General features: G+C 36.7%; 1 protein-coding gene across 2 annotated transcripts in view; it reads right to left on the reverse strand.

The window, feature by feature from the left end:
• Positions 1 to 25,391, reverse strand: part of FCHO2 (FCH and mu domain containing endocytic adaptor 2) — a 242,751-nt gene that overhangs the window by 83,652 nt on the left and 133,708 nt on the right. For both annotated transcript variants that reach the window (XM_074952749.1, XM_074952748.1), the window contains exons 9-11: positions 9,924 to 9,968; positions 8,046 to 8,118; positions 3,267 to 3,291 (exon numbers count right to left, since the gene is read on the reverse strand). In XM_074952749.1, the coding sequence (XP_074808850.1) occupies positions 3,267 to 3,291; positions 8,046 to 8,118; positions 9,924 to 9,968 (143 nt within the window). The remainder of the gene's footprint in view (positions 1 to 3,266; positions 3,292 to 8,045; positions 8,119 to 9,923; positions 9,969 to 25,391) is intronic.

Here is a 25,391-nt window from a genome sequence, read left to right on the forward strand (position 1 = left end):
AGTCAGGGCTGGGGTTGTAGGGGGGTGCAGGGGTCAGGGCATGGAGCTGGGGGTGTGTGAGGGAGGTGCAGGGGTCCGGGCAGAGGGCTGGGGGTGCTCCCAGCCCCCTGCCCTGAGCAGCTCACAGCAGGGGGCTGGAGGGGATATGCCGATTCCACTCCCCTTCCCCAATGTCCCCGGAGCAGAGAGCACGCTGCGGCTCTGCTTTTCCCTCTCCCTCTCCGTAGCAAGGGCTGTCAGCTGATCGGCGGCAGGGAGGGAGAGAAGGCGGGGCAGGAACCCTGCATGCTGGGGGAAGAGGCGGGGGGAGGGGGAAGCTTGCCTGCCCTGCAAGGAGAGAGCAGTAGGTGGAGAAGAGTGGGTTGGGCCGGATTTTTAATTGCATGCTGCTGTCCCCGGCAGACAGCAGCGTGCCATTAAAAATTGGCATGTGTGCCATACGTTGCCGACCCCTGCTCTAGCCACTTGCAATTCCTTTTTGAAGGGCAGGCAAATTGAGTATTTCTTAAGCACCAAATATGGAGATTACTGCTGGGGACAGCTACTCCTCAGGAGGGGTGAAGACATCGGACCAGAGAAAAACCAACTATGTAACTACTAAACTAATCTAACGCTAAGGGTACTACCACCACCACCACCTATAACTAACTAATCATATACAAAATACCAAGAGAAATCTTTCTGATGTAACAAACAAAGCGTGAGGTATATACCACATGGAAGAAACGGTTAACTACCTTTCTGTAACTGTTGTTCTTTGAAATGTGTTGCACCTGTCCTTTCCACTGTAGAGATGTGTGCACCCCATGCACAGTTGTCAGATGTCTTTTTCCCTCAGCAATACACATCAAGGCAGCTTGAGGGCCCTCTGCTGTAGCCTGCCACTGCATGTTGGCATAAGGGGGTGGAGCCACACCCAACCCTCTCACTTGCTTTTTATCAGATAGACAATGATAAGAGTGGGGAAGGAGGGCAGGTCATGGAATGGACATGTGCAACACATCTTGAAGAACAGTTACAGAAAAATAGGTAACTTTCTTCTTGGAGTGACTGCACTTGTCCACTGTAGGTGATTAACTTGGAGGTGGGTTGGCGTCTACTTGAGCAGAGACTAGAGAACAACACATCCAAAAGAGGAATCGTCCTGAACTGACTGGCTATAGCATAATGAGAAGCAAACGTGTGCACTGATGACCAAGTTGCCGCTTTGCAAATGTCCAGAATGCACCAGGAAAGCTGCTGATGCTGCATGCATCCTAGTTGAGTGAGCCAACACTCTAGTGGTGAAGTAACACTAGCCAACAGCTAGCACAAATGAATGCAAGAAACAACCCAGGATAAAATTCTCTGAGTGGAAACCAGATGGCCTTTCACTCTGTCCGCTATCACAACACACAGCTGTGTTGAGGACATAAAGGACTTACTGCAGTCCAGATAGAAAACTAAAGCTCTTTTCACTTCGAATGAATGGAAGTTTTTCCTCATCTCTCCGAGCATGAGACTTTGGAAAGAAAGTCGGCAAATAAACTGCCTCGTTATTGTAAAAATTGGAGACCATCTTTGTTAGGAATTTAGGATGTGGGTGGCGATAAACTTTAAACTTCTGGAAAATTGCATAGAAAGGATTTGACACCAGCGCTGTCAACTCACCCACTCTCCTCGCTGAGGTAATTGCAATTAAAAAATCATCTTCACAGAAAGATTGAGCAGAGAGCAAATTGTAAGAGGTTCAAGAGTGGCACCATTAATTTTGCCAACATGAAATTCAGATTGCATGGGTGAATAGGATCTTGCACCTGTGGGTATAATCTGTCCAAGCCCATTAGAAACCCGATGGTGATGGGGTTGTGTGACATTCCCCAGTGTACAGTATGGACTGCTGAACAGCTACAGCATTCTGCATCACTTTATGTGAAAGTGACTATGTTTTGAATGCATTTTATTACAGGATTTCACCAAAGCGAGCAGTATGAATAGCTTGAAACTTAAAAAGAGACAATAGATGGAAGTTATAAATCTTGTTCTAAGTGCATTCATGAATGGCTGGGAATGATACAGACTGGGAAACAAATGAAAGTACAAATTTTCTGGTTAGAAATTATGAAAATATGAAATTTTCAGTCAGAAAGAATCCCAGGCACATTTACAGTTGAATTTGTTTCATTAATTTTTTAAACCATGAGCATCAAAACAAGCAAACCAGAAAGTAAACATTGTAAGTCAAACCCAGTTATGTTTCACTCCACTGATTTAACCCTAGAGCTGTCAAAAGCCATTATTTCCATGAAGGACCTGATAATTCTAGGATTAATTCTCCGTTCTTTCACTGTAAAGTCACCCAAAAAAGAACATTTGCTTTGTCCAAATTCTTTCAGCAATTTACACAAGCTTTTGTAACAGATAACAGAGCTGTGTTTCAATTACGTGGATAATAAAAAAACCTGACTGTTCATAAATTATGTACCTTTGTACCAAATAATGAAGAGAACTTAATGTACTTTTTCTTATTTAGCAGAAGTGCACAACTAGATTTTTTTTTGGTAATCCAAATCTCCAAAGTGTTAACTATCATTAAAACAGTCAAGTGCATAGATAGTACCATGAACAAAAACAGATTAATTTGGATCCTTAAACTCTTCTGTTTTATGAAACAGAAAAGTACTGAATCCACTGTTTCATTTAGAACTGCTACATCTTCAAAGTTGAAAGTGAAACTATAAAATACACTATAAATGGACCTAAGAGGAATGAAACAGTTGCATAAAAACAAAGCTGTGTCTATCATGCCAATAAGTGAACAAATTTAATATAAATTTCAGACATTTACAAATGTAGTCTCTGAACCTATACTGTCATCCATGTGAATAAACTGTTGAAGCCAAATGGAACCCACTGAACTCAACAGGGCTCTGCAAGGGCACAGCAGTTGGCAAGGGCAGATGACAATGCAGGGCTAGGATCTTTCAAGAGCATTACGAGTGTTTACTCCATTAAGTAGTACCTATTAAACTTCCAAAATAAATTACAAATCGTTAAAGTGTCTTGTTTAAAAATTAAAGTTTCTATGAAATGTAAATGTATTAGAGATTTAAAAAATTCTGTTTGCAAACTCGGTAAAAATAACTACTGTACAGGCATTCCAATTAAGACATTAGAACAGAATAGTACTTTGCTTTGTCATGCCAGAAGATACGTCAGTTTTGACTAAAATTTTAGCTCCTGACAAAGTTAGATTACACACTTGTGTAGGAAATAAGTCTACTTACAACTGAATCTGCATCTGGACATTCCCTGTAAAAAAACAAAGAAAAAAATGTGTAACTATCAAAAAATGCACAGACAGAGAAGTATTTTATTTATACAATTTTGGAATCTCCTTTAGTAGTTTTTAATTTGCTTACAACCCATCCCTTTGCACATAACTCCTAAAAAGCAACATTAACATTGTCTTATTTGACTGACATTAATATTAATGAAGTGAATTCTCTTTATTCAGCAGCAAGAAAAGAACATTAAAGTAACTGAAGGTTTAAGCTGAGTCCACCAAAGCAAGGAAATTCACATAAATGCTGAAAATCAAAGCTGACATTCCAGCCTTAACTCACACCATGGTGCAAAAAAGAAAAAAATATAATGGAATGAGTTAAGGCAGGAGTGCCATTTTAAGTTATATCTGTGAATTCCCACATTGTTGTGGGTTTAAGGCAAATGTTTACCAATTTTGTGTAGATTTATGTAATTTGAGACAGTCAGGTCTACGCAGATGATGTGCACATGCAGAAAAACCCTGTCACCAATACTAATGAAACTGTCCATACAAAAAAATTCACTCATTTGGACAATAATCTGTTCTAGAAACAACTGTGACTAGGCTAATGGAGTCTCGAGTTTCTCTCTTCCATAATTTCACTCTTTTAGATCATGTCCCAGAACCATCTGGGCCTTGGAGTTACAGTTAGATAGACTTGGGTTGCATTATAAGAACTGCTGTATCTACCAACAAGTAACAAGACAGATTACCACCACAAGGGCTTGGTAAAAAAATAAAATAAAAATCACCTCTAAGAATAAAAAGTTTCCAAAAAAACAGTTGGTGGGAGTTTAGTATTTGTGAATGCTTGATGTGGGAATGTAAACTGATCCTGTCATAGTTTCTGGATCAATAAAACAATAATGTTTCTGGATCAAAAAAACAATAATGTTTTCAAAAATGAAAGTCAGTCCAAGTGACCAGACATGAAATTCTCCAAGACAACTGATAAATGCAAGCTGGAGCTAATCTTAACTAAACACCTGAATATGAAATTAGTACACAGGCCTTCTGTACCCTGCACCATCATAAATCAAATAGCAAATGTCACTGTAAATGAGTATTTTGTTAATTATTTCTTAAAGACAGCTGTATTTATGACAAATAGAAAGAATAATAAAATTGGTAACAGACGTATCTTTGATAGGCCAAAAAGGTAATTCAGACATCCAACCTATACATAATCTCTTCATGAATGACGAAAGAAAACTTGCAAAGAAACTGAACCATTATTATGGAATTCCAACATCATCTTAAGAAGGGACTTAGAATGAGGTGTCTTTCTAAAAAGAACACAGGAATACACAAGAAAACTGTGAACAAGTTTTTAATTGACGTACATTTTACCTCTTTGCTGGCCTAGCTAAGGTGGCGGCAACAGGCAAGGCTATTTTAGAAAACAGAAACTGCAAGTGATGGCTCAAAGAGAAGGCTCACCGGATTTCTCCCATGTGTCTCAAGACATGAGAACTAAGTTTTACAACATCTGGTATTAAAAAAAATAATTATCTGAACTATACAAACAAAAGATGATCCATAAACAAGGAGGATTAGAAACTATTGGAAGCAAACTAGAATGAAGATCCATAGCAGGCTACAAAATCAATGCAGTACATATCAAACGGATTAAAAACTGATGGATAGATCTCAAAAAGAAAGTGTAAATGGGGAATCATCATACAGTGAGGGCAGCTCTGTGAGGTCACACAAGGCTATATTCTTGGCCCAATACTATTCAATATCTTAATTAATGAGCTAGAAGAAAACAAAATCATTGCTGGGAAAGTTTACAGATGATACAAAAATTGGTAGAGTGGTAAATAATGATAAGGACAGGTCAGTTCAATAGAATTATCTGAGATTGCATGGAAAGATGGGCTCACAAGAATATGTGTTTTAATAAAGCTAAATATGAGGTCACAAAACTAGGAACCAAAAATGGAGGTCACATTTGCAGGATGGAAGACTGTATTTGGAAATCAGTAACTCAGAAAAAGACTTACGCATCACGCTGGATAACCAACTAAAGAGCAATGTGGTGGCTAAGAAAGCAGATGCAATGTTTGGATGTATACATAGGGGAATAGAAAGTAGAATTAGGGAGGTGTTATTACTATGGCATAAGAGCATTAGTGAGACCATTACTGGAATACCATTTTCCAGTTCTGGTGTCCACGCTATGAAAAGCACTTGATAAATTGGAAAGGGTTCAGAAAAGTGCCACAAGAATTATATGAGGTCTGGAAAAAGCTGACTTACAGTGAAAGGCCAAAGAAGCTCAATCTGTTTATTTTAACAAAGAGGTTAGAGGTGATTCAAAGAGAAGATTTCTGATAGTACAGAGCTCTTTAATCTAGTAAGCAAAGGCATAAAGACACAACAAGATCCAATGGTTAGAAGCTGAAGCTAAACAAATACAGACTAGGAATATGACACTGTTTAAAAAGAGAGAGAGAGAGAGAGAGAGAGAGAGAGAGAGAGAGAGAAAAGAATGTGGCAATTAACCACTGGATTAATCACCAATTTAGAAATACAATTTATTTCCAGGATATGTAGTGGATTTTCCATCACCTGAAATCTACATAAAAGCTGGATGTCTTGCTAAAAGATGCATTTTTGCTCAACGAACAGTAATGACTTGGATGCAGGAATCACCAGTAAAAAAAAATCTATGGCCTTTGTTATGTTGGAGGTCAAACTAGATGACAATAATGGTCCCTTCTGACCTTAAAATCTATTCCATGTTATACTCAACAGTTAAAAATTATGTAATTCTAGTCCTCAAGGAAACCATAGACTTCAATGCCAATAGGAGAACAGGAAATAAGGGGTTTAAAAGGATTGAATAAGCTAAATGTCATCTTCTAAGTTCTCCCTACTGTCCTTCGACAGGCTTCTTAAATGGAGAGGCAGACCGAAGTTTTCACCAGTTGACTCTGGTGAGGCTGGAAAGAGATGTCACATTCAGAAACCTGCTTTGGGGCTTTTGCAAGGCTCAGATAGGAAGACTGATCACCTTCCTTTTACTTTAATTAACCACTTCCCCATACTACAAAAATAATCCAATCTCTAGAAAGCAAGGATGCAAAGAAGTTTGAAAGAGTCACTAGCAATAAACAATAAAACAAGGCTATATTTAGTTTTTCTAAAGAAAACCTTCAAATTAAAAAATCCTCTGAAACCTGCTAACCCAGGAACACTCCCAGATCTTTCAGTGTACAAGAGGCAAGAAGGAAGGGAAGCAGGATGAGGAAAAGTTAGGGTTTGTCTACATGATGCATTAGCATGTCATGCACTAACATGCCAATGTGGACCCTACTGGCGCACACTACAATTTCTCTATTATGTGTTAATGTAGTGCTGTTTGAAACAGGACTACATTAACATATACTAGGGAACTTTTGGTGTGCACCAGCAGGGTCCACACAGGCCAGTTAGTGTGCACTAGAATTTACACCCTGTGATGAGGACTAATCCACCATGTAGACAAGATCTTAGATTACAGTAAACAGGATTATGGTTGAATAATAATGCTAGTCAAAAGTGTTAACATTTTTGCAAAATTTGTTCCTGATTTTAGACTGACTGTACTGAGATATTTTGTTGGGGTGGGGTCATGTCATCTCTTCAGTATTGTGCAAAACAGAACTGTTCCTAAAAGAATGTAGCACACTAAGCAGCTTCAAAACGAGGCCAGTTTCCTTCTGATGCTGAATGAAATGTATTTTGCCTGAAGACAGTCACTCAGTGTATCCAGATCTAACTGATAATCGTGGATAACTCTGTGAAAATACATGTAGTGGCTTCACACAGTTCAGAAGCCAATGTCCCAGCCCTTCCTGTCTGAGAAATGACTATCCTTCAATTATAAATTGAGAGGAAAAATGACCTTGTACAGAAGGCAGATATAATCATTGATCCACCTGGCCACAGTTGACTTGGAGGCTTCTGGCCTCTTTATTGAACCCCTGAAAAAAAATACGAAGAGCCCTAAGTGTTCCTGAAAATCTTCATTCTTTCTAGATAAAACTGAATTACCCCTGTTGCATCCAAGGAATGAAGTTTCTCAGGGAATGAGATTCCTGGTCTGAGAACAAGCTAACTTAACCATTGAGTAATATGGAATATGAGATTAATTTGTGTAATAAACCATAGTTAAGGTCAAAATATAATTCTATTGGCAAAAAATTCAAGGAGGGTTAATAACTACTGAACTTGGGTAACCCCATTCACACAAGAAAGCTAAATGGAATCAAAATGGCTACTTTACAAGAAATTTTTTAAACTGTACAGAATGTTTGTCTAAAAAAGTTTTTTGCTTATGAGCACACAGCAAATATTTATGAATTCAAATTTTTTCAAAAGAAAATTCCTTCTCATTCCAAAATAAAATTTTATTTTCCTATGCTTCTAGAAACTTCACATGACAATGTATGAGTCATAATTATCTCATACTTAAAGGGACATCCCAAACTTGAATTTTTTTTTAAATTCACTTTCTGATAGAACATCCTTTAATACCTCATATTGATAAAACAATTCCCTTGAAAAAAGTGGCTAAAGGTTATTCTGCTCTTCTGTTGCTTATAAGGGTCTTTTCAGAAAGAGAGAAACTAAGGCCCTGATCCTGCAAATACTTAGGCACATACAACTTGAAAGCTAAATATTTATCTCCACAATTACGCTGTTCCATTTTCACTTAGGATTGAATGCTCTGGGTTTGAAATCTACTTACACAGATTCTGCATCTTTTTCTTTCTTAATTATTCCTGATAAACCAAATGCCTTTCTTTTCCTTGGTTTGATCCCTACAGAACAAATGTTTATCATTAGAAGACCACCAAGTGAATTTATATTTAACAATATAGATAATACATTTATGAACACAATTCTCTGTTTAACATTTACAATTCTGTTTAACATAACATTTATGTCCATCTTTAATACATTTATTTTCAATATTTATTTTAAATGGCTCAGATTTGTTTTTGATTCTCTCCCCCCACTAATTTGGGGGAGAGGGTATGTAAGATTTACAGATGATTTGATGGATACTGCTCAATGAATACATAATCTTATATTATTTACACCAATGCAAGACGGTGGACATTTCAGAGAGAATGGGTAAAACTGACAATACAGCAGTAAATGTCATGAAGATTCCTCTACAAAAAAAAGCTTTATAAAATAAGACGACATGCCACAGAGTCTTATTGTAGTTTTCTATATTGTATTAATAAATTATCAGAAGCATGGAATGGGCAATACCACAGACCATCTAGTTTATTCAACTGCCAAAACCCTAAACCTTTCAAATGCTGCAGTAAGTAGTCAAGGAGGAAAACCAGTCTAACTTCCCTGGTAAACCTGGAACTAAATTAGTGGAGTCAAAAGATTTGCAGCATAATTACAACAAAATAGGGAACTGAATAAAAATGATTCCAAAGGTTAAAGTCCTTTGTATCATAACAATAAATATGTTCTGCATAGTAAAACTGACTTTGAATTGTACATGATACAAATATAATTACTACAAGTTTTATTTTATAATGATCTTATATGTCAAAATTAGTTTTAATCAGACACGACATCAGACTCCTCTCCTGGATTTATGCTGGATTTACTTCTTCCACAGATCTGAAAATATGGGACTGACTATATGCCTCCACAAACAGCTGGGTAGGATGCAAAACTATGCCTTTTGTTCCAGTCTTACCAAATATCCTCTTAATTTAAAGCAAGCTGTATTTTTAGGAAGGAAGTTTTATAATCTGGATATCTGGAACAATAAGTCAACAACTGTTCTGCCAGTTTGAAAATAATGTTACGAAATGACAAATGTTCCCCTTACTAGTAGCACATTAGGTGCATGGACACAGCAAAGGGATTCCCCAGTCTTGGAAATTTTCTGGCTGAGAAAACTAGTGTCCTTTTATAATCAGGAAGCTACAACTCAGCCAATTATAAAATAAAAAGGAGGCAAACTGATGGAATCCTTCCCCTCTGGAGAAATAATAATTCTTCAGTGATCTGATATCCATTTTCCATCTAGTCTATTTCAGAAAGCACTCTTTTTCTTGTCCCTTATCGAACTAAAAACCATTACTATTGCGGTGTGAGACTATAGGTCTCAAAATGGTGCTTCCCTGATCAACTGTCAGAATATTATGAAAGTCCTTCCATTGTAGTTTTGGCAATTTACTTTAAAACTTGTAAGTTATCCAATCATTTGAGGTCCAATATTCTAGAAACAGAGGGCCAGACTAGGGATCACAACCAAATGGTTATGGATGGAAGTACAGCCGTTTATGAGAAACATTTTGATCCCTTGGCAATTGTACATAAAGAGTGTAAAACAGTGGTATTGGATGTTTTCTTGAATATCAGTTTAAAACAAATAATGCATTACCCAAAAATATCATTTACTTATTAGCCTTTCAAATGATTTAAAAGTAGAGTAACAGTTTTATGTAATGTGTTGAATACCCTTCATACCCTGGGTTCCATTTTTTAATTTACACACACATATCATTTAAAAAATATCTATCTATACAGATATATCTTCATGCAGACATTAAAAAAATTATGCAACAACTTTACTGCAGGAACTCACCTTCAACTGCACTAGCTGTGTTGCATTCTTCAAATTCGATAAGGCCTTAAAGGAAGAACATTGAACATTAATATTAATCTAACTTAGCTATTAGTTTTAATTTTAAAAGGCATTTTCTGAGATGTTTTGAAAGTGGCATCTTTTTCTTCCAAACAGACTGGATAATTTAGTTTGCAGTTGTTGTTGTAGCTGTGTTGGTTTCAGGGTACTAGCGAGACAAGGTACGTGAAGTAATGATACTACCTAACTCTGAATAGTCTTGTTAAGATCCAGTTTACATCTCAGACACCCCTAACTGCACCGTGATCAGTTAAGTTGCACAATCATACAAATATAACGATGAACATATAATTAAATAACTAACATGATAGTAAGGTTTCAAATTTGAATATTCAGATATCAGGGCAACAATATTACATGGTCCGGATCCATACAGAATGTGTGTGACTACCAATAAGAATATTGCAAGTACAATTTAATGTATGTTACATTCAAAGTAGCTAAGTTAACACTGCATTTAGGACACCTAAACTTTTACCTTTTATTGACTGTTTATTCAAATTTGCAAGCATATTATTATATTAATATTAAGTTTTTAATTTAATGTTTTTCTAATGAGAAAAGAGAAATGCAAAGAAAAGTCAAAATGGGAAAGAAAGACATGGCTCCAGCACTACAGTGGCATACAAATCTGTTTTATTCAAGTTTGTTCTTCTCTTTTTTTTCCAGTTTATTTTGTGCATTTGACAGCTCCTTGTTTGTAGTTAGCTCTCCTGTTTACCCTGAAGGGTCAATTATTTTGATGACAAATCGTTTTGTTTGGGTTGGTCTTTTATACTGCAAGAGCAGAGACACAAATATTCTTTTAAAAATAGAGAAAATATTGTAAACATGACAAAAATACCAGAAGGCATCAGGACAGGTGCAATACTTAAATTACTTGTAACTCATTGTTTCAAACAGAGTATAGATTTCAAGCAGTCAGTATCCTTTTAACAATGGCGTTCACTGTCCTGGACACTACACTTTAGACACTGAGGATATATATACGCTGCAATGTAAGCCTGTGCTTGAGGCCCCCCTCCTTGCATCTAACATTGCTAACCAGGGCACAGACCCCAGGTCCCAGGACCCTGAAGGATCCAAGCTCTAATTAAGCCGGGACCCAGGATCCAAGACCTATTGCTTTACAAGGTAGATGAAGTCCGGCTTGACTTGGGTCCTGGGAGTCTGCTGGAAATATCCCACAATTCCATGGACAACTTCCTTATTCCTCTCTATCCCAACAATGTGCCACCCACTCTATTGAAAATGGAAGCCACCCTCACCACCTTTGCAAACTGCAGCAGCTCAAGTCAGCCTTAACCCATTCTCTACTGTTCACGGATCTGTAAGCACACTATCAGAGAGCCTCCTGGGCTTGCAATGGAGAGTGAACTGATCAAGACTTTTGTGAGGTGCTATCTGGTCAAGTGCAGGGCAGGCAGTAAAGCTTTCCCACAGTGCACCACAGTCCTAGAACTAAAGTGGCCACATTTCAGGGAAGGGACAGGCACATGCTAGGGACTCTGGGATTTCGTTACTTTGACTTGGGTCTGCACACTTTGGTGTGGATCCCAGAGCCCTAGGTTTGAGCACAATTTAGAAAAGTCTTAAACAGCATTAAAATACAATGTAGACGCTCAAGCCCAGGGTTCCCCAACGTGAGTCAGCTGATGCAATTCCCATTAACCCTGGGCTTATACTGCAGTGTAGACATACCCTAAGTTCTTTGGGGGCAGGGACTGTCCCTTCTATGTGTTTGTACAGTGCCTATTATACCAGGCCCAACCTCTGCATGTGTGTACGAACACACATGATATTTATATTATGTGTAAGGTAGGAAAAGTATTGTTTTCAAATCCCATACTCAAACCAAAGAACTTATTTTTCTTCTCAGACTTTAAAATAAATTACCACTTTTAGGTAAAAAGAACAGGAGGACTTGTGGCACCTTAGAGACTAACGAATTTATTTGAGCATAAGCTTTCGTGAGCTACTAAAACCTCTCCAACGCATCATCAAGGATCTACAACCTATCCTGAAGGACGACCCATCACTCTCACAGATCTTGGGAGACAGGTCAGTCCTTGCTTACAGACAGCCCCCCAAACCTGAAGCAAATACTCATCAGCAATCACACACCACACAACAGAACCACTAACCCAGGAACCTATCCTTGCAACAAAGCCCGTTGCCAACTGTGTCCACATATCTATTCAGGGGACACCATCATAGGGCCTAATCACATCAGCCACACTATCAGAGGCTCGTTCACCTGCACATCTACCAATGTGATATATGCCATCATGTGCCAGCAATGCCCCTCTGCCATGCACATTGGTCAAACTGGACAGTCTCTATGTAAAAGAATAAATGGACACAAATCAGACATCAAGAATTATAACATTCAAAAACCAGTCGGAGAACACTTCAATCTCTTTGGTCACTTGATTACAGACCTAAAAGTGGCAATTCTTCAACAAAAAAAACTCCAAAAACAGACTCCAACGAGAGACTGCTGAATTGGAATTAATTTGCAAACTGGAGAGAATTAACTTAGGCTTGAATAAAGACTGGGAGTGGATGGGTCGTTACACAAAGTAAAACTATTTCCCCATGTTTATCCCTCCCCCCCGGATGTTCCTCAGATGTTCTTGTCAACTGCTGGAAATGGCCCACCTTGATCATCACTACAAAAGGTTCCCCCCACCCCCCTCTCTCCTGCTGTTAATAGCTCACCTCAAGTGATCACTCTTGTTATAGTGTGTATGGTAACACCCATTGTTTCATGTTCTCTGTGTATATAAATCTCCCCACTGTATTTTCCACTGAATGCATCCGATGAAGTGAGCTGTAGCTCACGAAAGCTTATGCTCAAATAAATTTATTAGTCTCTAAGTTGCCACAAGTACTCCTTTTCTTTTTGCGGATACAGACTAACATGGCTGCTACTCTGAAACCTGTCACTTTTCGGCAGAGATCCAAGCCTGGAGAAACTAAATTACAGTCACTGAAAACAGAGAGTTAGAATGGAAAGATTTACACAATCTTAAATACAGAAGTTGTTCCCATTCTCACTATAAGAAGGCTTTCGTAATAAGCAATACTCTGAGACTGCCTTTTTGTCATATTTTGAGTTTTACTGTGTTAGAAATACAAGAAAGTTGTGCATCTTTCAGAATGTTTTGATCTAGATTAGAAAAAATGCAAAAAATACTAGTGGTGCTCTAGAGCATTTTTTTTTTTTATCTGTTTTGACTGATACTCATTACAAAATGAATGAGTCATTCTTAAATGAGGACGAGAAGGAGGTGGGGCTAGGGGTCCCACAGGGTCTACACAGGAGCTAGTGGGGTGACAGCACTGAGCCAGGGTCTGCATGGGGGAGGCTCCCCAACTCCCTAACTATCCCTTACCCTCCCCACAAAAAACCTGTACCATACGGTCTCCCACACACCCACAACATTTACTCTCCAGGTTTATTCCCAGGCTCCTTACCTTTCCCTGAGCTCCTCCATTACCCCCTGACTCCCCCAAGCCTTTGCACTGCTTCTGAGGGGTGCAAGAATTACGTTTCTGTATTGTAGTTTAAATGAATTATTACTCAAAGCTCTGTATTAATATGCCTAGTAAGGAATCTATTTGTCAAAAAAAAAAATCCGGAATCTTTTTTGTTGTCTGTATTGTTACTGTCATACTTGCTGACAGGTATTTTGAAATAAATTACCAAAATAATTGAAACTGGCATGATTATATTTTGATAAATGAAATAGCAGATTTTGCAGAATTTTAAAATACGATATTGTATGCAGAATTTTAAATTTTTTGGCACAGAATAAGAGGAGTAAGACAAGCATGCTGCAAGTTTCAGGTTTTTTTAAACAGTATAATATACAAAATTATACTGTAATTAGAGAAGATATCACACTTCAACACTTTGAGACTTCATTAACAACCCATCACGGCTTCTATAGTTTATCCATCCCACTTGCTACCACCTGCCTTTGAAGATTATTTCACACAGTCTAATACATCTGATATTTCAACAGACTTAAACATCTATTCTACTCCTGTTTTGGGTATCTTGAGGAAGACTACTTATTGTACTAGAATGTACCAAAGTGTATATAGTGCACAAATGGATGCAAGAATAGACACTACTGCTGGAGTACAGCCGGAGGGTTACAAAATGGTGTAAAACTGAGACCAGATCATCATCCACCAAAACAGATTACTATCTCCTAGGCAACGAGAGACAGTAGAAGGTGTTATGCATGGACACTGCTATTCGACAGCTTAACATCAATGAGAAATCCAGAAACACACCTAAACTGTGTATTGGACTAATTGTGTTTGTGCATCTTCAGCCAATAGAGTCTGCACTGTGAATACAAAAACCTCAAAGTGCTTTCCTCTGTCAACCAACATACCGCTTCCTCTTTTTCAGGTTCTGCTTCAACCAGACATTTTTCATTCGTGAGCTGACCTCATCTAAGCACGTGGCCAGCTCGATGGCAGTGATTCTGTCATATGTTGCGTAGGCTAGGAAGAGCTGTGAGTATCTGCATGTACTGGCACTGGAATCCACATTGCTTCACCTGTTCTTGTAAAGGTTGTATGGAGATGTTAATGTATATGTGTTCAGCTGCTCACCATGAAGCAGACAGAAGTCTGTATCAACAACTCCACAATATCCAAGGACTGAATAGAGGACAAAGGAAGAAGCCTACACAGGGTCACCACAGAAGGCTGAAGAAGTCTCAGTATAAATATACTTCTGTTTAGGTGGTGAACTGAGATCCTAGCTGCACAAACTCTATTGCTTATAGAACCCAATGGTGCACAGGCTAACGCCAATAACCCTGGGAGCCAACGATCTAACAGTGAAGATGCATTATCCACTACAGCATCCAAAGAAGAAAAAGTGATGGTTTCTAGGTACAGGATGTAATATTGGTACTGAGAGGGCTAAACCATCTCCTGAAGCAGATTGGCTAGCCAAAGTCTTCAGAATCAGTGCCATAATGGGGCCCTGATCGGAATCTTTAGGTGCTACTTCAGTACAAATTAATAGGAACATAAGTTAACTGTATTATAATTGAAGAACTGAAATCTCTTCCTTTCTGGCTCCCTTAAGATAAGGAAACATAATTCATGTCAACGAGGAGGAACCCTATTCCGCCATGCACATGAAATGTGAAATGGCAAAAACATGTTCTCTAATCTATATAATCTAAAGCAATGTGAAAATGAAAGTGGCCAAAATAGAATGTCTGGTAAATGTTTTAAGTTTTTTTTTTAATTTTTTTTTTGCAATACCAAATATTAGGAAAATTAACTACAGACACACTCTCTCTCTCATTTTTGATTACTAATATCTCTATCAATTATAAATATACTCTTTTCCTAAACAGACATGTGATTATTCCTCTATGGACTTATGATTTGGCCAGTTCCAGGTTCTAAAATGAAGCTGTTTGAGAGTTATTTCCACACACACAAAAATCTGTAATTTGCATTTATTTTGGGCTTATTCTGATAATTCTAACAGTTGAACTAAATTTCACACTTTGCAAAAAGCCCCTGAATTATCACTCAGTCAGATCAACCATGGATAGTTTCAGCCTGCAGACAATGGTTTTACCGAAAAGGGAGGGAAAAGCTTGAATAGAACCTTTCTTAACTACAGAATTGTAACTCCGTGCTGCAAACATTCTATTATTATATGACAAATATACATTAAATTCATGAACATAATGTATTTAATAATTAAGTCACAAAATGTAAAAGCTACATTACTAGGAGAAATTTAAATTCACCCTCATTGCACATACTATTATGTAGTGTTTTAAATTCTTAATTAGACTATTAAATGTTTATATATTTTTATATTCATTATGGGTGAGTTATTTTATTAGGAAACAGTTACTTACATTTCCTGAATTTTTTAAAATGTATAATAGTAACATTGTATTAATTGTTCCATTTAATTAAAAAATACAAAGATATTAATAATAGAATCACAGAATATCAGGGTTGGAAGGGACCTCAGGAAGTCATCTAGTCCAACCCCCTGCTCAAAGCTACTAACCAGTGTGCTAAATTTCTGCAATTGGTCAAAGTAAAAAAAAAAGTCTGTACTGATATAACTCTGGAATGTAATTGTAATATAAGTGCACACTCACCTAATTAATAAACACTACATGTCTAAAATACTCCATAATGATGTAGCCTGTAAACTAAACAGAAATGATGTACCACACATGGTCTAAAGTATATTGGAAATTGCTTATGTCTTTCTTTCTTTCTAAACACAAATCAGGAGTCTATTACTCAATGAATGCTACCAACATAGTTCACATCAATTTTTAAAAAAGTCTACTGAAGAAGTTACTACATAGGTCTATTCTAAATGAGAAGCACGTAGATAATACCATGATGCACACTGTAGAAAACAGAGATAAGAAGGAAAACAGTAACAAGGATAGAAAATTTCAGCCAGGCTCAAAAAAAAAAAAAAAAGGGGGGGGGAGGAGAGGGGCATTTTAAAAAAGCAGAATGAGTTGTTTTTGTAGTTGAAAAATTATAAATGTTTTTCCTTTAACTTTAAAAAAAATTTGAGGCCACGTTCAGAAAGTTTCAGTTCAAAGTAAAATATTTGAGAAAATTATGAGCCATTCAAAATAAGTTTATAATGAAAGTCCATATATAATTTAATAAAATGTTTCAAGAGACACATTCAGGGAAAAATTATCACATTTACAATAAGCTGAACTATAGCTCACCACTCTCACTAACCCTCAAAGCAGAAGGATGAGAAATGTAAAGTTTCAGTGGCCAACCCTGCCATAGGATATGCATCCTAATTACTTTGATATCAGTGGGAGTCTGGATGCATATCCTGTGACAAGGAGAGGGCCTCAAAATAAGTAAGCTCTTGAAATTGGGTATAAATTATCCCAACAGCACTTAATCAGAAAACAGTTTCAAGATAGGCTAATGAAAGCTTCTAGGTATACATTCCAGAAGCATTCCAGATAGGGGACAACATGGGAAGCACAGATACAGATGTGGGAGAAACAAGCTAATGGGTGTATAAGGCTAGACTAGAGGCACTGATAGCATGGAAAAGACAGGAGCAATACATCAATTAGGCTAGAGCAAATAAGCAGGGAGTGGCTGAGTTGTAAAGGGCTTTGAGGGCAAGGACAAGAAGCTTGAACTTGATACACTGGAAAAGGGGAAGTCGGTAGGATGACTGAAGGGGTAGGATAATGTGATCAGAACAATGGACAAATTCTACTGAAATTAACCAACTACTACTTGAAACAATTTATTTATTACAAGTAGTATTAATTTAATAAGCCACAGTGTCTTCAACTCATGACATCACTCCTAGAGTATCAGAGTATCTACTGCCTGTCCTCTAGCTAGAAAAGGTGTGTGAATGTATGGAGTTTTGTGACACTTCAAAAAGATAGAAAAGGCTGGCCAAAGATACTGCAATATTAATCTCACTCCAAAACTGCCAGGTCAGCTCTGTTCTTTGTAACAATAACGCTCAATAGGGGTATATAAATCTGCAACTGCTACGATGTATGTAGAATTTACTTTTTAATTCCTGAATGGAAAAGGAAATAAACTATGTCAATAAAATTCTTTGTTTTTTGTCTATTAGGATTTTGTCTATTAGTGGATATTAGGAATATCTTTAAAAGGATGCATTTCTGAGGAAGATGAACAGACGCAAGGGTTTTTAAATGAAAACAATCTTACACTTGCTACCTAATTAATCTATGAAGTGGCACTAATGTCCTTGAAGACATTTATGTCTCGTCAGCCAGATTGAACAGGTTGCTACAACAAGTCACTAGTATACGCTTTGGGGGAGAGGCTAAGAGAACAATTTTGGCTAAGACTGCAACTATAGATTAGTGGGATAGAATCACTTACACTGCAAAAAAAAACCCCAAAAAACAAAACCCAAAATAAAAAACACACACAAGGTAATTCTTTAACAAATAAAACAGACAAATAATAATTTAAAAACTATTTCAATATTGCTGGCAAAGAAAACATAGAATTATATTGTACATTCAAAAATAGCCTTTGAGATCTCTTGTAAATACACTGGGAAATCCCGACACGCTAAAAAATTAATCAAAATTAAATAGTCAAATTACTTTTTCTACTTAAAATTATCTACTCTTTTATGAACTGCATTTCACTTCATTGCAAAAAAATTTAGCTTTACTTCACAATCAGTTTATATATACATTAATATACACAAGCTTTTTAAAATTTTCATCAACCTAAAACTTATAAAATTGAAAAAGAAAAAATTGCAAAGCTACTTGTAGTTACCAATGTGATAAGGCAATATCCTTGTTTTTGAGAAAACAAGTTTTTTTAAAATTTGACATGAAATCATGCATGAAAGGAGGACAATTTTTTAAAAACTGCATATGCCTCTCATGCCGCTTCAAATGGCAAAGCTTTGCGTGCCTGGCTCAGCGCCAGTTGACAGCTCAGCTGGATATCAATGCACATTCTGACCCCCCTTGCAGTGTGTCACTTCTGAATTGTTTTCACAGTAGAAAGTTTATTCAACCTCTCCCTTGAATGCAGTGGACCGACCATCATTCTGCAATTTAATCATAGCAGGACAAGTTATTTTTCTGACAGCACTAGAGCCAGAGAGCAATTCCTAATGAACAGCTTGATACAAGTGGAATTTCAACTGTTTTAGCCTCAATTAATTCTGCTGTCAAAACAAATGACTGCTCTTGGTGCTTAGATGTTAAGCTGGATCACAAAGGTCAATTTTGTGTGTACACAAACACATAGGCAATTTTTTGCTTGCTATCATCTGATGCTATTTCATGTTTATTATCAACAAAAAATTCAAAGTTTTCAAACAGAGAGACCAGAAATGCAAAATAAATTTGTCTAGAGTACCATTTTTAACAGCAACATTACATTTTAACTGCCTGTCTGATGAAAAATGGAAGATAAATCTCTTTCCACATTTGTAAATAAACAGATAATGAAGGAATCATTTTCTGTTCTAGAACATCTAGTTTTACAATGACCAATTACTAAAAGTTTATTTTCAGAACTGATCAACCGAAGTGTAAAGGTGAACAGGACTTACTTATCTGTAAGGAAATGTATTTAGAATACAATATTCATCCTGCCTGGGTCAAGTGGCCTTAAGCAACTACTTGCTCGCTAAATATATTAAATAAAATTTAAATATATATTTTACTCTATAGCCAATGCACTTCATCTCTGAAAATGAATGGACATATAATAAAAGATATATAATTAACTGAAAGACAAACAAGAAACATTACAACTAAACTGAAAACAGGGCAGGAAAAACTTTGAAAATTAATGCTGCTATAATTGCATTCTATTACATTTTATAAGAAAATGTTTCAAAAAGTGTAAATAAAGGATTTTTGTGGGTGTTTTATCAAACGAACAAAAGAAAGATGTAACCAGGGCCTGTCCTCATGATCCAACAGAAAGTACTGTGGAACACACAACTGCCTCATCTAGATTCTTATGTGGTTCCCAACATACTACTATTTGAGTGCCTAATCGCAGATTGTCATGCCCCCATGCTTTTAGACTCCGCCAACTTTCTCACCGAGGCCAAAAGACTGTGTGGAATTTATTTTTTTGTCCATGTTGAACGAAGAAAAATGTCACATTGTTGGGACAAGGACCCCCTCCTTCCAAGAAGGGATGGGGGCAGTAATGGAGCATAAAGTTATTATAATTAATAGTAATAATTTATACAGCACTATTTTTCAGAAGACTCCTGGCATTTCTCTTCCCTTTTACAGATGAAGACATCAGTATACAAGGAGGCTGTACATAGCACTTTCACTGTACAAGTCAGTCTCAGGGTCAGGATTAGGATGGAAGAGTTAGTCCCCTTAAACTAGGTTAGAATTTAGCAAACTGTTTATTATCAGCAAGTGAAGATCAAAAAACCACAAATCTCTTGTAATGTTACTCCACTAAACCCAAAGGAGGCAACTGGCTAGCCTTATTCAATTAAAATAAAAATATGTTATTTCTCATTTGGTCTCCAGAGAACTACATAACAAAATTTTCAGTAAAAACACTTGACCACAACGTCAAAAACATACTGGGATATCTACCCTACCAAAGATAGACTTGGAAAGATGAAGAATTCACTGTGTTTCAACATTTGACCTGATTATGCCAGCCTAGACAATGGAAACTTCAACAGTAACTTATATAAAGATATATAGATATATATATAAGATATATAGAACAAAAGGATTATAGACTGCATCATGTATGACCCACCTGCTGAAGGCTGCATCTGCAGAGGCTGCCATTGAAAGCCTGTAATGGAATACTTTATTCCAAATACATTTATTTACAGATAAGTAATGCACATTTAGAGAGACATACTGTGGAATAATGTTGATAGCTTATCCTCTCTGTATGGTATGACAGCTTTCTTAATACAGTCTTTAACCTAAAACAACAAAGTCTAAGGAGGCTGTTAAGAATTCATACGGCCCTGTTCCTAAAAAGAATGAATAGGTGACGTGTTTTTAATTTCCTGAATCTTCCGCAAATAAATAAATAAATAAATAAATAAATAAATAAATAAAGTCCTCTGTTTGTGGAGTGTAGGATGGTACTTTCTTGCTCTGTTGTACCTTGGAGGAACGTCTGATCTAACTGGAAAGATGATTTCACTTTGGAAAGAAACAAGATACTGACTTAATCACTACTATTTTGTCCTGATGGAATAAACAAGTATAGATATATATGTGACAATTCCCACAAGTGATTAGACAAAAGAACACTAAAAAGTCATCTGAAGAGTGAAAAATCCCAATAAATTTATTCTCTGCAGTTCATAGGGAGCATGTGAGCCATTTTAGCAAAAAACTTACAGTACCTAAGACTAAAGGGATGGGAGAGCCTCTAGTTTACTTCTGAACAAAACAAACAAAACAAATCTCACCACTTTCAGAAGGAAATCTATGCTCTACCGTGCCTATTTAGGGCCAAACAGCAGCTATTTGGAGCTTCAGGGAATGAAACCTTTGGCTTTTATTATGCCAGTCATTTAAACCAAAGGATGTTATGAAAAGTATGTCCAAAAAATTACATTTTCTGTCCTTGTATCAGGCCCTGAAGATGTCTTAATATGTCAACATTAGGCAGGTGCACCCAGTATGTAAGTCACCGTTTGCAATATAAGCCAATTCTTCACATGTACTCAGGAGAGTGGGGTGGGAGGAGGTATTGTTTCACGGTCTCTGTGTATATAATGTCTTCTGCAGTTTCCACAGTATGCATCCGATGAAGTGAGCTGTAGCTCACGAAAGCTCATGCTCAAATAAATTGGTTAGTCTCTAAGGTGCCACAAGTACTCCTTTTCTCTAAGAACTAGATTCACAATAGTGATCAAACCAGATTTTCCCTGATGAACTGGGCTGTGGAATGAGGAAATAATATATGAAGATAAGGGCAGGCTACTGAATCTCAGGGAACTAAGTCATAGAGTTTAACGCCAGAAGGGACCTCTAGCTTATTTAGTCTTACCTCCTGTACATCAAGGCTATTGACATCACCCAGACACCTACACACTAAACCCAACAACCAGAACAAGACCAAAATATTATAGCTCTCTGGAGACTAAACTATTGTGTGGCACAGACAGAAAACAGGAGGGACCAACATGCACCATTGTCTGTGGTCCCTACAATAGCAGGGAATTGATTAAGTGATAAATACACACAGATGATCCCAGCAAGCAACCCATGCCTCAGAGTAGGTGAAAAATACCCAAGATCACAAGCCTTCCTGGGCCAATTAAGGGCTACCAGAAATCCTCTAGACCTTCACAATCTTCTGAAAGACTTAACCAGTCAGGGGAAGGAGAGCAGTTAAGTTCAATTTCTAATGGTTAGGGACGTGTTCATTCCCAGGGATAATAGGTCCAGGAACTTATAGGAGAACCCAAATATATTTACGATCATATTTAATCAGAAGGTATTGAGGTCCACCTGAAGAGCTCATTATTTGTGGCTAGTCACGTCAATGTCCTTTGGTACATCTTTCTTAAAGAAAAATAAACCCACAAACAAGACAAATTCACTAGCCCATTGAAGTCTACATGCATATTGTTTAAAACTGGTTATCCTTGAGTTTTGAAAGTGGGCTAAAATGTTTCCAGTATTAAATATTTCAGAACCTCTTATATGTTCTGTTAGAAACTCAAATGACCAACAGATTTTGATGCAGATGGAGGCTATTTTCAGAAAAAAATCATCAGCAACTAATCCATCTCAACCTTAATTATAGAATTTAGACAATAAAATGAACATAATTAAATATAGCTATATTTTTAAAAGCTAGGAACCTGAAGTTATAGTTGGTGAATATATATGTGCCTTAGACACAAAGACGATAAGTTGAGTACATGAAACTAAAGTGGGTGGATCAATAGGTAATTATCTTACAAGAACACTTGTTTTTAAATATATAAAACAGGAGGGAATTCTTGCTTGATGCAATTTATGTAACATTTAATCAGCATAAAAGCTTTTTCAACTGTTCATACACAGAAATGAGTTAACTTCATAGCATCAAGTGGTAGAGGGAGGGTGTGTGGTGGGGAAACCTAAATGTTTGCTGCTGCTTTGGCATTTTTTCCCTGTTCCTGCTTCACACCATTCAGGTGACAGGTCAATGGGTGCCTCACTGTTCCTTCATCTGACAAAATGAAGAAAATCAATATCTAGTCTTTAAAAATAGAACTACTGGTGCAGAAGGTCACTATAAACTACCAGCAACTCTATGACAATGGAGGAACCAACAGAAAAATACTGTGAGACTGTACTCCTGGAGACAATGTAATATGGACATACATGAGGTCAAACATAAATAGAGTGAGAATTTACTTGCAGTTGCCAAACAGGTTTGTTCAAGGAAAAAAACCTCGAAGACATGCACTCCTGATGTTAAACTGGTGACTAATTCTTTGGAGAAATCATTCAGGAGCAGACTACCTTTGAGAAAAATGTCACCCTGTAGCACTGCCAAGACCAATGAAATTTTGGATATGTACAATGCAATTGCTCCCAGCAAAAGTTATGTTTACCTACCAAGCAATTTAAACCATATATGCAACCTTACAGATAATACTATTTTCCTATAATTCAACTTAATTTCATTAGGAAAGTAGAATATATTGCATAATATAGATTTTTAATTTAATACACTTTAATTTCCTCATACTTCCTTGCTTTAGAGCCTCTCCTGAATAAAAACCACTTTTTTGTGGTAAATTATGGCAGGACTACGAAAATGAGAAGGAAAAACCAAATGCTTCTTCACAGCTATATGAAAAGTAGCATGCATATTTTGTAACCATCAGTACAATCATATTTGGAATATTTTCTGTTAATAGAAAGTCAAACTTTGGCTGTGTACCACTTTATGACCACTTAAATAGCGAAGAACTACAAGAAACATGCTTAAATATATTAACATAATAAATTTGCTGTCTCTTGAGTGACAGGTATTTCAGAAGGCTTGGACTATCACCATAATGTAACAGTACCCCCCAGAGAGCAGAACAGAAACAGCTGTATTAAAAACACTACATTGTAGATTAATTTAAATCAACCATGGCTATTGGTTTATTGTTTTTACTTACCTTTCCTAAGAGCAAAATCAGTAATTTATGAGTTATTTAATTTTTATCACTAGACTATTTTATTAATATCTACTACTGTAACTAGACTACCTTATTAATATCTGGGATTCTCAGACACTTTGTCTTCCCCAGATCTATTAGATGAGGTTCTTGCAACCTTATTTACCCCTACAATCTTTATGTTGTGATGTTGTGGGATCCTTCTGCTTGTATCAGCATCATCAGTTAAACATGGATTATGTCTAGTCAGTCATTCTTCTGAATTCGCGTGTATTCTACAAATACATCCTCTACTCTCACTTCTATAACATGATACACAATTCAATTTACCTTATTTTGGAACATATTTTATTAAATTTATAATAAGTGTGCCTATAGTAGACTCTAATATAGAAAATTATCTTTAAAACCACAGACATTCATAACCTAAACATCAAATACTGCCAACACATTGGTATCTAAAGGATATCAAAAAAGGAGAAGCCTATGTTGCTAAAATTTTGAAATAATTTTCATTTCACATGCTTCAAATTGTACCAATTCTTTGTTTTTTCCAATATTTTTGGTAAAAAAATTTTTTAATCAACTACTTAAAATGTCAGGAAAAGAATATAGGATTCCAGCCAGTTTGGAAAGGCAAAAGCTGAATGAAGGAAAAACAACAACAAAACATTCCATTTTTCATTTCCAAATTTGCTCCCCAAAAGGTTGAGAAATGTACGTTTTTTTAGTGAAAATTTCAGTTCTGACAAGAGGCCATTTTTTAATGAAAAAATTATTCAAAAAATTCTGATCAGCTGCAGTGATAACATTTTCTGTCCAAACAAACCAAACCTTCCCTTTCCTTCCACCAAATATAATATAACCCTGTTTGGCCATAATCATTTTACCAAGCTTTGTTTTTTTCTTTGGTGCAGAAGAGAGTTTAGTGTGTTAATCTGGTCACAGAGTCCTCACATTGTTCAACTATTTTATCAGCCAGCCTTCATTTCCATAATTGTATATATCCAGTAATCCATTACCATTGCACCCTCTCTATTTCATGATGACATAGTTTAGTATGTTTATTTCACACTAATTATTTAACCTTTCTGCTCTTCCACGACCTAAAAAACCCAAATTAATTGCTTTATTTACTTCTCAGTATCTTTGCTTCCTCTCATTGTAGTGTGATTTGCTTCTGTAACAGTTTCCTCCTAAAGGCCAACTCATGACATCTCTTACCCTTCTCCCTCTCCACACCCCATTTCAGTGTTTCTTGTTCACTGAGTACTTATTCTTCATACCTGGCTCAGCTCCAGCCATTTGGTTGCACTCCAAACCACAGGCCACAGCAAAACTTTCAAACAAAGAGATACAATAAAAAGTACTTTACTTTCAACTCAAGACCACAAAAACCCAAACCTCTTCCTTGCTGCCTCTACTGCTGACAATCTGTCAATTTAAACTTGCACAGCTAGAGAGCAGTATATTAAGTGTCCTAAATGGCTCATAAGCATATGGGTACGTGTAAATATACCCTAGTAGTGTGTGCCAAAGAACAGAAGATAAGCAACCAACCTCGCAAGTCCAATGATCATATGCTTCCAAGAGATGCACTGAGTCAAACAGATCCTTAGATACTTTCTATGTGTTGCCTTTTATTAGCCAATTCGCTAAACTAAAAAAAAAAAAAAAAAGTACTTCTTTCTAGTACTGCTATA

Source organism: Natator depressus, chromosome 5 (genome assembly GCF_965152275.1).
Source record: "Natator depressus isolate rNatDep1 chromosome 5, rNatDep2.hap1, whole genome shotgun sequence".
Lineage (NCBI taxonomy): Eukaryota > Metazoa > Chordata > Testudines > Cheloniidae > Natator > Natator depressus.